This window comes from Lithobates pipiens, unplaced genomic scaffold (assembly GCF_037356315.1).
Source record: "Lithobates pipiens isolate NorthernLeopardFrog02 unplaced genomic scaffold, aLitPip1_a1.2 Scaffold_8, whole genome shotgun sequence".
Classification (NCBI taxonomy): Eukaryota; Metazoa; Chordata; class Amphibia; order Anura; family Ranidae; genus Lithobates; species Lithobates pipiens.
This window is the reverse complement of record NW_027507903.1, coordinates 661388568-661401911: the sequence shown is the minus strand read 5'-3', so window position 1 is coordinate 661401911 and position 13344 is coordinate 661388568. Positions and strand designations below refer to the sequence as shown.

General features: G+C 48.3%; 1 protein-coding gene across 1 annotated transcript in view; it reads right to left on the bottom strand.

The window, feature by feature from the left end:
* Positions 1–13344, bottom strand: part of LOC143961824 (phospholipid scramblase 1-like) — a 69411-nt gene that overhangs the window by 44664 nt on the left and 11403 nt on the right. The window contains exon 3 of the mRNA XM_077471157.1: positions 4465–4492. Within this exon, the coding sequence (XP_077327283.1) occupies positions 4465–4492 (28 nt within the window). The remainder of the gene's footprint in view (positions 1–4464; positions 4493–13344) is intronic.

The following is a 13344-nucleotide window of genomic DNA, read 5'->3' as shown; positions in this document are numbered from 1 at the left end:
CTTTTTCAGAGGCGAGGGATCGGCGCACACACCAATACAAACAAAACAGGAGCCGCGGTGAGGCCGGCGGGGCCGGGGTAATAGGAATGCCACTGAATGACATTGCTTTAGGGCGTATTTGAATATGATTATATATAAACAAAGAAAAAAAGAAAACAGCGCACCTTATTCTAAACACATGACCAAACCGAAAAGGGCAAATTATGGGTGGAGTCTAAATAAATACACAGACAGAGAAAAGAATAAAATGACAAAATAAAGTCGAAGCCAAACTCCCGGAAGATTAACCACCTGCCCTCCAGAAGATTTACCCCCCCCTCACCCTTCATGACCAGGCCATTTTTTTGCGATACAGCACTGTTATAGCCTGGAAAAAAACACTTGTTTTTGTTTTGTTTCATTCTTTTTCTTTTTTTTTTGTTTTTCTAAATTAGAAAATTCGTAAATTTGAAGATTCGTAAATTCGTAAAGTCATAAATTCGTATTTTCGGAAATTTCGAAAATCCGAAAATAAGAAAGAAAAGCCAAAAATCAGAAAAATAGTGAATTGATTTATTTTTTTCAAATTTTCAAATTTACGAATTTATGAATTCATTCGTTTTTATTAGTTAGTGAATTGATTATTTTTTCAAATTTTCGAACTAATAAAAACTAACGAATTCATAAATTCGTAAATTCGAAAATTTGAAAATAAGAGAGAAAATCCAAAAATTCTAAAGATTGAAAATTCTAAATAATGACCAACCAACTAACTAATAATAACTAACGAATTCGTAAATACGTAAATTCTAAAATTTGAAGATTGGTAAACTTGAAAATCCGAAAATAAGAAAGAAAATCCAAAAATTCTAAAGATCGAAAATTCTAAATAATAACTAACAATAACTAACAAATTCGTAAATTCAAAAATTCATAAATTTGTAGATTAAAAAATTGAAAAAAAAGTGAAAATTTGTAAATTCAAAAATTCAAAAATTTGAAAATTCATAAATACAAAAATAAGAGAAAATCCAGAAATTTGAAAGATTAAAAATTCTAACTAATAACCAACTAACTAACTAATTAACTATTAACTTATAGGTATTGCAATTTCCTTTTGGCTGTCAGTGAACGTAACGAATATGAATTTATCCGAAAGTTACCAATTTTCCGAAATATCGAATGCCGCATCTAAACAAATGGAACGGAACAAATTAATAATAAATAATAATACATTTTTTTTATTTTTATTGTTATTTATTATTATTAATTTGTTACGTTCTATTCGTTTAGATGCAGCATTCCTTATTTAGGATAATTCGTAACTTCGTATTTGTTACGTTCACTAACAGCCAAATTTGAAAGGAAATGCCAATACCTATAATTTAATAGTTATTATTATTATTTCAGGTTTTCGAATTTCTGATTTTTCCGAATTTTTGAATATTCGAATCAACGAATATTCAGAAAAATTTGTAAAATGGGTTTTCGTTAATTCAGATGTTTCCAAATTAATGAATCTGTCGAAATTTGTTTAAAAAAAAAAACCAGAACTAAACTAATTGTACATGTCCACTGCGTTACTTTAACTGACGATTGCGCGGTCGTGCGACTTTGTACCCAAATAAAATTGATGTCTCCTTTCCCCACAAATAGATATTTATTTTGGTGGTATTTGATCATCTTTGTGTTTTTTATTTTTTTGCGCTATAAACAAAAAAAGAGCGACAATTTTGAAGAAGAAAAACAATATTTTCTTACTTTCTGCTACAAAACATCCAATAAAAAAAAAAAAAATTGAAAAAAAAAAAAACTGAATTTCTTCATCAGTTTGGGCCAATATGTATTCTGCTACATGTATTTGGTGAAAAAAATTCCAATAAGTGTGTATTGATTGGTGTGTGCGCAAAAGTTACAGCGTCTACAAACTATTGGATATTTTTATTTATTAATTTATTTATTACTAGTAATGGCGGCAAACAGCTACTTACTTTAGCAGGAGTACATTCTGACACTTTTGACACTTTTTTGGGGACCAGTGACACTAATACAGTGGACAGTGCTAAAATATATGCACTGTCACTGTACTAATGACGTTGACTGGGAAGGGGTTACCATCAGGTCGATCAAAGGGTTAAATGTGTGCCTAGCCGGTGTTTGTGTGTACTGTGTGCTGCTTTTCCTAGGGGAAGAGATGGATTGTATTCCCTGGTTTGCAGGAGCACAAATTCCATCCCTTCCCACCAGCGGCGGCCCGTACATTAGGATCGCACAAGCACTGCCCCCCCCCCATCCATGTGTCCAGCCCCTGATCTACATGCAGGGTGCCGGACCTTGCATTCCAATGGGGGGGTTTGCTTTTTTGAAACACGTGGTTAGAGTCAGAGGCTCTAATAGGCTTCAAAAAAGGATGGGGTCGGGGCGCAGAGCAATGCGCCCGACCCCACCCAGTTGTGTGAATGAATATCCGCTTTCACCACACTGATCCTCCTCTCTGCTAATCAGGAAGCGAGTCTTGAAACCTGTCACCAGATTGGCTGATAGCATAGCTGATCCTATAGGATGCCTAGGAGGAGGAGGGAAGAGCTACACGGCGGAAGCTGTCATGATGCAGAGAGCACACAGGAGTCGCTGTCCACCACCCATAGGAGCCCGCAAACTGTTTGCTGCCTGCCACCCATAGGAGCCTGCAACCCGCCCGCTGCCTGCTGCCCATAGGAGCCCACAACCCACCCGCTACCCATAGGAGCCCACAAAGCGCCTGCTGCCTGATGCCCACAGGAGCCCGCAACCCACCCGCTGCCTGCTGCTCATAGGAGCCCACAACCCGCCCGCTGCCTGCCACCCCTAGGAGCCTGGAACTCGCCTGCTGCCCATAGGAGCCCCCAACCCACCCACTGCCTGCTGCCCATAGGAGACTGCAACCCGCCCGCTGCCTGCCACCCCTAGAAGCCTGGAACTCGCCTGCTGCCCATAGGAGCCCCCAACCCACCCACTGCCTGCTGCCCATAGGAGACTGCAACCTACCCGCTGAATGCCGCCTATAGGAGCCTGCAACTCACCTGCTGCCCATAGGAGCTCGCAACCCACCCACTGCCTGCTGCCCATAGGAGACTGCAACCTACCCGCTGAATGCCGCCTATAGGAGCCTGCAACTCACCTGCTGCTCATAGGAGCCCACAACCCGCCTGCTGCCTGCCGCCCCTAGGAGCCTGGAACTCGCCTGCTGCCCATAGGAGCCCCCAACCCACCCACTGCCTGCTGCCCATAGGAGACTGCAACCCGCCTGCTGCCTGCCACCCCTAGGAGCCTGGAACTCGCCTGCTGCCCATAGGAGCCCCCAACCCACCCACTGCCTGCTGCCCATAGGAGACTGCAACCTACCCGCTGAATGCCGCCTATAGGAGCCTGCAACTCACCTGCTTCCCATAGGAGCTCGCAACCCACCCGCTGCCTGCTGTCCATAGGAGCCTGCAACCCACCTGCTGCCTGCCGCCCATAGGAGCCCGCAATCCGCCCTTAGGAGCTAGCAACCTGGCCACTGCCCATAGGAGCCTGCCCACCACCGATGGGGTAAGTGCTGCCTGCTGCCCATAGGAACCCACAACCTGCCTGCTGCCTGCCATCAATAGGAGCCCACAACCCGCCCACTCCTGCGGCCCATATGAGCCCACAACCCACCCGTGGTCTGCCACCAATAGGAGCCTGCAATCCGCCTGTTGCCTGCTGCACATAGGAGCCCGTAACTTGCCCAGTAGAAGCCCTCAACCCACCTATAGGAGCCTGCAACCTGGCCGCTGCCAACCGCCTGTTGGAACCTGCCCATCACCCACCACCGATGGGGTAAGTGCAGGAGGGGTGCTGACCAACTGGTCAAAAAAAACACCTGTCACCACTGCTTCCCAGTTGTCAGAAAAGTGATCTGCCTTGTTTGTGTCTCTGCCCGATGATTGGTAGGTGCTGGCGATGGTGGGTGATTCCCTCGGGTAGTGACTTTCAAGCTTTGTATTGTTCCACCATGCCCGGATACTGAGCTAAGAAGGTAGGCACAAGAGATAGGCGGTGGGTGGAACTGGGACTGGTAGGCAAAAGATCTCTTCATTTTACTAAGTCTGCCTACTTACTGAGGAAGGAATGACTGATTACAGCATAGCCAATAGGGCTGAACCTACGAGGGGGGTTTATAGGACCAGACACTCTGCCACACAAAAAGCAAGTGCGGGTCTCCAGTCCGCTGGACAGGAAATCCGTGGCTGAGAGTCTCTGAAGACAGTCTTTCTATAAGGAGAAGATAAGATTTTTATGAGCAGATTTTTACTACATGTACTCTCCTAATATAAAAAAACAATGTCTGCCTGGAGATGAGCTCCGCAATGGCCCTCATGGAAAGAAGAGGAAGCTGGTTTTGAGAAAAGTAAGAAAGTTTAGGAAAAGTTCAAGGGCAATTCTACATTATTATCTTTGCGAAATTGGTGGGATTCTTACATTTCTCTTGCATGGAGATCTGGTTCATCTGAAAAGACAAGAGAAGAGTTACTATTCCATTCTTCTAGAGGACGAACAAAGACAGGACACAGGAACGGGAGGATGATGAAAGGGACAAAGTACTGAGAGAACATAGAGATTACATTGGATGAAAGATGGAAACTAGGGGAATAAAAAAATAGGAGATGCCGACGAAGAAGGTGAGTAGAAAATACAGGAGAAAACAGATGAAGCCGTGGATGATGTGGAAGCATCCATAGAAGATAGTGACAGGACTGGTGGATGAGGGAAGGTGCATTTCTACAAGAATGATGCTGTCATACACATCTCGAAATTCCACAAAAAGAAAGTTTTATTCCAGCAGTCAGGCTAGCATCACCTAGGATTGGAGTCTGTAGTCCAGAGCTCAAGTCCTGCGGGAACGCATGGGAACGGAGTTCCTGTACTTTTTCCACAACAGGAACGCAGTTCCCTTTAGCAGGACTGGCCTTTCAACAGGGGCGGGCTGAGCTGGGAGGGCAGTCTGCTGCGCATGCATTCCGGGATTTGTAGTCCGGACCACGCTCAAGTTCCTGGTGGCAGTGTGTGGAGACTGGAGAGAAGTGAGCATTTGCAGGAGGAAACTACAACTCCCGAGTCCCAAACACCGGCTGGGAGTGTCCCGGTGTAATGGCAAACCTCGTAGAATCGGCATGCCTGGTGTGTGATGTCACAGGTGTGTCCCAATTCCTCCTCCTTCACCCTGCTGCCGCACACATCTCCACTGCTACCGATACCACCTAGCCTCTGCTCTACGGGGCCACCGCTGCCACCTCATGGTCAATGCAGGAACAGCACCACACCGCTGTCAGCTCATCACCTCGCTGACAGGACAGTTGAGATCTCACCAGCCCCCACTCTTCCAGGAACTGGAAATTACTGGGGGGGGGGTGAAGGGGGCAGAGCACATTACTGGGGGGGAGATGAGGGGGGCAGAAGACATTACTGGGGGGGAGGTGAGGGGGGCAGAGGACATTACTTGGGGGTGAAGGGGCAAAGCACATAACTGGGAGGGGGGAGTGAAGGGAGGCAGAGAATGTTACTGGGGAGGGTGAAGGGGACAGAGGACATTACGGGGGTGAAGGGGACAGAGGGCATTACTGGGGGGGGGGGGTGAGTGAAGGGGACAGAGGACATTACTGGGGGGGTGAAGGATACAGGGAACACTGGGCGCAGAGTTCCCGGCATTCCCCTTTACATCAGAGTCTGCAGGATTCCCCCTTACACTACAAGGGGGAACCCTGCGGACCCTGATGTAAAGGCTATATATATACACACATTTTGTATTTTTGAGGTGAGGGGTGAGTTCCCGTACTTTTTTTTTCCCAGGACTTGACCCCTGATGTAGTCCAAGCTTAGAATGTTCCTCTGCCGGTTGGTTCCATCCCAGGTGGTCTCGTCGAGGTGTGCAGGAACACCTGTGAGAACTTTTTATCAAGCCTTTCTTTCTAGACAGAGGTGGGCCCATTTTATAGAGGACTATTAGTGAGACCAAAGAGAGAGACAACTGAGGAACAAAGACGGGAAAACTGAGGACAATTCAGATAAAATGGAGCAAAGAGAGACAACTGAGGAATAAAGAGGGACATTGGAGGAACAAAAAGTAAAACTCTGGGAACACAGAGAGGAATCTGAGGAACAAGGAAGGATAATTGAGGAGCAAAAGGGGAAAACTGAATAACAAAGAGAGAAAACTGGAGAAAAAAAAACGAAAGAAAAAAAAAAAAAAACTGGAAAAGACAGAGGAACAACTGAGGAACAGTGTTGGGCGAACGATTCGGCTGGAGCATGAGTTCAGGCCGAACATTTGCCTGCTCGACCGCATGCCGAACACCGAATTTGCATGGTGTTACGCTGGATGTTCACCCAGCCAAACAGTCTGCAATGCACTGCACACTGTGCATAGTGCATTCTGCGCCTTGATTGGGCAAAGCTTTTGGGCAATAGAAGACTGGAAAAACATTGCCTGGTCTGAGTCTGGATTTCAGCTGCGACATTCAGATGGTGGGGTCAGAATTTGGCGCATGGATCCACCCTGCCTTGTATCACCGGTTCAGGCTGGTGGTGGGGGGTGTAATGGTGTGGGGGATGGGATATCACCAGTTCAGGCTGGTAGTGGGGGTGTAATGGTGTGGAGGATATTTTATTGGCACACTTTGGGCCCCTTATTGCCAACTGAGTATGGTTTAAATGCCACGGCCTACCTGAGTATTGTTGCTGACCATGTCCATCCCTTTATGACTACAGTGTCCCCATCTTCTGATGGCTCCTTCCAGCAGGATAATGCACCATGTCACAAAGCTCCAATCATCTCACCACTGGACAATGAGGTCCCTGTCCTCCAATCATCTCACCACCGAACAATGTGGTCACTGTCCTCCAATCATCTCACCACCGGACAATGAGGTCACTGTCCTCCAATCATCTCACCACTAGACAATGAGGTCACTGTCCTCCAATCATCTCACCACTGGACAATGAGGTCACTGTCCTCCAATCATATCACCACTGGACAATGAGGTCACTGTCCTCCAATCATCTCACCACTGGACAATGAGGTCCCTGTCCTCCAATCATATCACCACTGGACAATGAGGTCACTGTCCTCCAATCATCTCACCACTGGACAATGAGGTCCCTGTCCTCCAATCATATCACCACTGGACAATGAGGTCACTGTCCTCCAATCATCTCACCACTGGACAATGAGGTCCCTGTCCTCCAATCATCTCACCACTGGACAATGAGGTCCCTGTCCTCCAATCATCTCACCACTGGACAATGAGGTCACTGTCCGCCAATCATCTCACCACTGGACAATGAGGTCACTGTCCTCCAATCATCTCACCACTGGACAATGAGGTCACTGTCCTCCAATCATCTCACCACTGGACAATGAGGTCACTGTCCTCCAATCATCTCACCACTGGACAATGAGGTCCCTGTCCTCCAATCATCTCACCACTGGACAATGAGGTCCCTGTCCTCCAATCATCTCACCACTGGACAATGAGGTCACTGTCCGCCAATCATCTCACCACTGGACAATGAGGTCACTGTCCTCCAATCATCTCACCACTGGACAATGAGGTCACTGTCCTCCAATCATCTCACCACTGGACAATGAGGTCACTGTCCTCCAATCATCTCACCACTGGACAATGAGGTCACTGTCCTCCAATCATCTCACCACTGGACAATGAGGTCACTGTCCGCCAATCATCTCACCACTGGACAATGAGGTCACTGTCCTCCAATCATCTCACCACTGGACAATGAGGTCACTGTCCGCCAATCATCTCACCACTGGACAATGAGGCCACTGTCCTCCAATCATCTCACCACTGGACAATGAGGTCCCTGTCCTCCAATCATCTCACCACTGGACAATGAGGTCACTGTCCTCCAATCATCTCACCACTGGACAATGAGGTCACTGTCCTCCAATCATCTCACCACTAGACAATGAGGTCCCTGTCCTCCAATCATATCACCACTGGACAATGAGGTCACTGTCCTCCAATCATCTCACCACTGGACAATGAGGTCCCTGTCCTCCAATCATATCACCACTGGACAATGAGGTCACTGTCCTCCAATCATCTCACCACTGGACAATGAGGTCACTGTCCTCCAATCATCTCACCACTGGACAATGAGGTCACTGTCCTCCAATCATCTCACCACTGGACAATGAGGTCACTGTCCTCCAATCATCTCACCACTGGACAATGAGGCCACTGTCCTCCAATCATCTCACCACTAGACAATGAGGTCACTGTCCTCCAATCATCTCACCACTGGACAATGAGGTCACTATCCTCCAATCATCTCACCACTGGACAATGAGGTCACTGTCCTCCAATCATCTCACCACTGGACAATGAGGTCACTGTCCGCCAATTATCTCACCACTGGACAATGAGGCCACTGTCCTCCAATCATCTCACCACTTAACAATGAGGTCACTGTCCTCCAATCATCTCACCACTGGACAATGAGGTCACTGTCCTCCAATCATCTCACCACTGGACAATGAGGTCCCTGTCCTCCAATCATATCACCACTGGACAATGAGGTCCCTGTCCTCCAATCATCTCACCACTGGACAATGAGGTCCCTGTCCTCCAATCATCTCACCACTGGACAATGAGGTCCCTGTCCTCCAATCATCTCACCACTGGACAATGAGGTCCCTGTCCTCCAATCATCTCACCACTGGACAATGAGGTCACTGTCCGCCAATTATCTCACCACTGGACAATGAGGCCACTGTCCTCCAATCATCTCACCACTTAACAATGAGGTCACTGTCCTCCAATCATCTCACCACTGGACAATGAGGTCACTGTCCTCCAATCATCTCACCACTGGACAATGAGGTCCCTGTCCTCCAATCATATCACCACTGGACAATGAGGTCACTGTCCTCCAATCATCTCACCACTGGACAATGAGGTCCCTGTCCTCCAATCATCTCACCACTGGACAATGAGGTCCCTGTCCTCCAATCATCTCACCACTGGACAATGAGGTCACTGTCCGCCAATCATCTCACCACTGGACAATGAGGTCACTGTCCTCCAATCATCTCACCACTGGACAATGAGGTCACTGTCCTCCAATCATCTCACCACTGGACAATGAGGTCACTGTCCTCCAATCATCTCACCACTGGACAATGAGGTCACTGTCCGCCAATCATCTCACCACTGGACAATGAGGCCACTGTCCTCCAATCATATCACCACTGGACAATGAGGTCACTGTCCTCCAATCTTCTCACCACTGGACAATGAGGTCCCTGTCCTCCAATCATCTCACCACTGGACAATGAGGTCACTGTCCTCCAATCATCTCACCACTGGACAATGAGGCCACTGTCCTCCAATCATCTCACCACTGGACAATGAGGTCACTGTCCTCCAATCATCTCACCACTGGACAATGAGGTCACTGTCCTCCAATCATCTCACCAATGGACAATGAGGTCACTGTCCTCCAATCATCTCACCACTGGATAATGAGGTACCTGTCCTCCAATCATCTCACCACTGGACAATGAGGTCACTGTCCTCCAATCATCTCACCACTGGACAATGAGGTCCCTGTCCTCCAATCATCTCACCACTGGACAATGAGGTCACTGTCCTCCAATCAGCTCACCACTGGACAATGAGGTCACTGTCCTCCAATCATCTCACCACTGGACAATGAGGTCACTGTCCTCCAATCATCTCACCACCGAACAATGTGGTCACTGTCCTCCAATCATCTCACCACCGGACAATGAGGTCACTGTCCTCCAATCATCTCACCACTAGACAATGAGGTCACTGTCCTCCAATCATCTCACCACTGGACAATGAGGTCACTGTCCTCCAATCATATCACCACTGGACAATGAGGTCACTGTCCTCCAATCATCTCACCACTGGACAATGAGGTCCCTGTCCTCCAATCATATCACCACTGGACAATGAGGTCACTGTCCTCCAATCATCTCACCACTGGACAATGAGGTTCCTGTCTTCCAATCATCTCACCACTGGACAATGAGATCACTGTCCTCCAATCATCTCACCACTGGACAATGAGGTCCCTGTCCTCCAATCATCTCACCACTGGACAATGAGGTCCCTGTCCTCCAATCATCTCACCACTGGACAATGAGGTCACTGTCCTCCAATCTTCTCACCACTGGACAATGAGGTCACTGTCCTCCAATCATCTCACCACTGGATAATGAGGTCACTGTCCTCCAATCATCTCACCACTGGACAATGAGGTCACTGTCCTCCAATCTTCTCACCACTGGACAATGAGGTCACTGTCCTCCAATCATCTCACCACTGGACAATGAGGTCACTGTCCTCCAATCATCTCACCACTGGATAATGAGGTCACTGTCCTCCAATCATCTCACCACTGGACAATGAGGTCACTGTCCACCAATCATCTCACCACTGGACAATGAGGCCACTGTCCTCCAATCATCTCACCACTGGACAATGAGGTCACTGTCCGCCAATCATCTCACCACTGGACAATGAGGTCCCTGTCCTCCAATCATCTCACCACTGGACAATGAGGTCACTGTCCTCCAATCATCTCACCACTAGACAATGAGGTCACTATCCTCCAATCATCTCACCACTGGACAATGAGGTCACTGTCCTCCAATCATCTCACCACTGGACAATGAGGTCCCTGTCCTCCAATCATCTCACCACCGAACAATGTGGTCACTGTCCTCCAATCATCTCACCACCGGACAATGAGGTCACTGTCCTCCAATCATCTCACCACCGGACAATGAGGTCACTGTCCTCCAATCATCTCACCACTGGACAATGAGGTCACTGTCCTCCAATCATATCACCACTGGACAATGAGGTCACTGTCCTCCAATCATCTCACCACTGGACAATGAGGTCCCTGTCCTCCAATCATATCACCACTGGACAATGAGGTCACTGTCCTCCAATCATCTCACCACTGGACAATGAGGTCCCTGTCCTCCAATCATCTCACCACTGGACAATGAGGTCCCTGTCCTCCAATCATCTCACCACTGGACAATGAGGTCACTGTCCGCCAATCATCTCACCACTGGACAATGAGGTCACTGTCCTCCAATCATCTCACCACTGGATAATGAGGTCACTGTCCTCCAATCATCTCACCACTGGACAATGAGGTCACTGTCCTCCAATCTTCTCACCACTGGACAATGAGGTCACTGTCCTCCAATCATCTCACCACTGGACAATGAGGTCACTGTCCTCCAATCATCTCACCACTGGATAATGAGGTCACTGTCCTCCAATCATCTCACCACTGGACAATGAGGTCACTGTCCACCAATCATCTCACCACTGGACAATGAGGCCACTGTCCTCCAATCATCTCACCACTGGACAATGAGGTCACTGTCCGCCAATCATCTCACCACTGGACAATGAGGTCCCTGTCCTCCAATCATCTCACCACTGGACAATGAGGTCACTGTCCTCCAATCATCTCACCACTAGACAATGAGGTCACTATCCTCCAATCATCTCACCACTGGACAATGAGGTCACTGTCCTCCAATCATCTCACCACCGAACAATGTGGTCACTGTCCTCCAATCATCTCACCACCGGACAATGAGGTCACTGTCCTCCAATCATCTCACCACTAGACAATGAGGTCACTGTCCTCCAATCATCTCACCACTGGACAATGAGGTCACTGTCCTCCAATCATATCACCACTGGACAATGAGGTCACTGTCCTCCAATCATCTCACCACTGGACAATGAGGTCCCTGTCCTCCAATCATATCACCACTGGACAATGAGGTCACTGTCCTCCAATCATCTCACCACTGGACAATGAGGTCCCTGTCCTCCAATCATCTCACCACTGGACAATGAGGTCCCTGTCCTCCAATCATCTCACCACTGGACAATGAGGTCACTGTCCGCCAATCATCTCACCACTGGACAATGAGGTCACTGTCCTCCAATCATCTCACCACTGGACAATGAGGTCACTGTCCTCCAATCATCTCACCACTGGACAATGAGGTCACTGTCCTCCAATCATCTCACCACTGGACAATGAGGTCACTGTCCTCCAATCATCTCACCACTGGACAATGAGGTCACTGTCCGCCAATCATCTCACCACTGGACAATGAGGTCACTGTCCTCCAATCATCTCACCACTGGACAATGAGGTCACTGTCCTCCAATCATCTCACCACTGGACAATGAGGTCACTGTCCTCCAATCATCTCACCACTGGACAATGAGGTCCCTGTCCTCCAATCATCTCACCACTGGACAATGAGGTCCCTGTCCTCCAATCATCTCACCACTGGACAATGAGGTCACTGTCCTCCAATCATCTCACCACTGGACAATGAGGTCCCTGTCCTCCAATCATATCACCACTGGACAATGAGGTCACTGTCCTCCAATCATCTCACCACTGGACAATGAGGTCCCTGTCCTCCAATCATCTCACCACTGGACAATGAGGTCCCTGTCCTCCAATCATCTCACCACTGGACAATGAGGTCCCTGTCCGCCAATCATCTCACCACTGGACAATGAGGTCACTGTCCTCCAATCATCTCACCACTGGACAATGAGGTCACTGTCCTCCAATCATCTCACCACTGGACAATGAGGTCACTGTCCGCCAATCATCTCACCACTGGACAATGAGGTCACTGTCCTCCAATCATCTCACCACTGGACAATGAGGTCACTGTCCGCCAATCATCTCACCACTGGACAATGAGGCCACTGTCCTCCAATCATCTCACCACTGGACAATGAGGTCCCTGTCCTCCAATCATCTCACCACTGGACAATGAGGTCACTGTCCTCCAATCATCTCACCACTGGACAATGAGGCCACTGTCCTCCAATCATCTCACCACTGGACAATGAGGTCACTGTCCTCCAATCATCTCACCACTGGACAATGAGGTCACTGTCCTCCAATCATCTCACCACTAGACAATGAGGTCCCTGTCCTCCAATCATATCACCACTGGACAATGAGGTCACTGTCCTCCAATCATCTCACCACTGGACAATGAGGTCCCTGTCCTCCAATCATATCACCATTGGACAATGAGGTCACTGTCCTCCAATCATCTCACCACTGGACAATGAGGTCACTGTCCTCCAATCATCTCACCACTGGACAATGAGGTCACTGTCCTCCAATCATCTCACCACTGGACAATGAGGTCACTGTCCTCCAATCATCTCACCACTGGACAATGAGGCCACTGTCCTCCAATCATCTCACCACTAGACAATGAGGTCACTGTCCTCC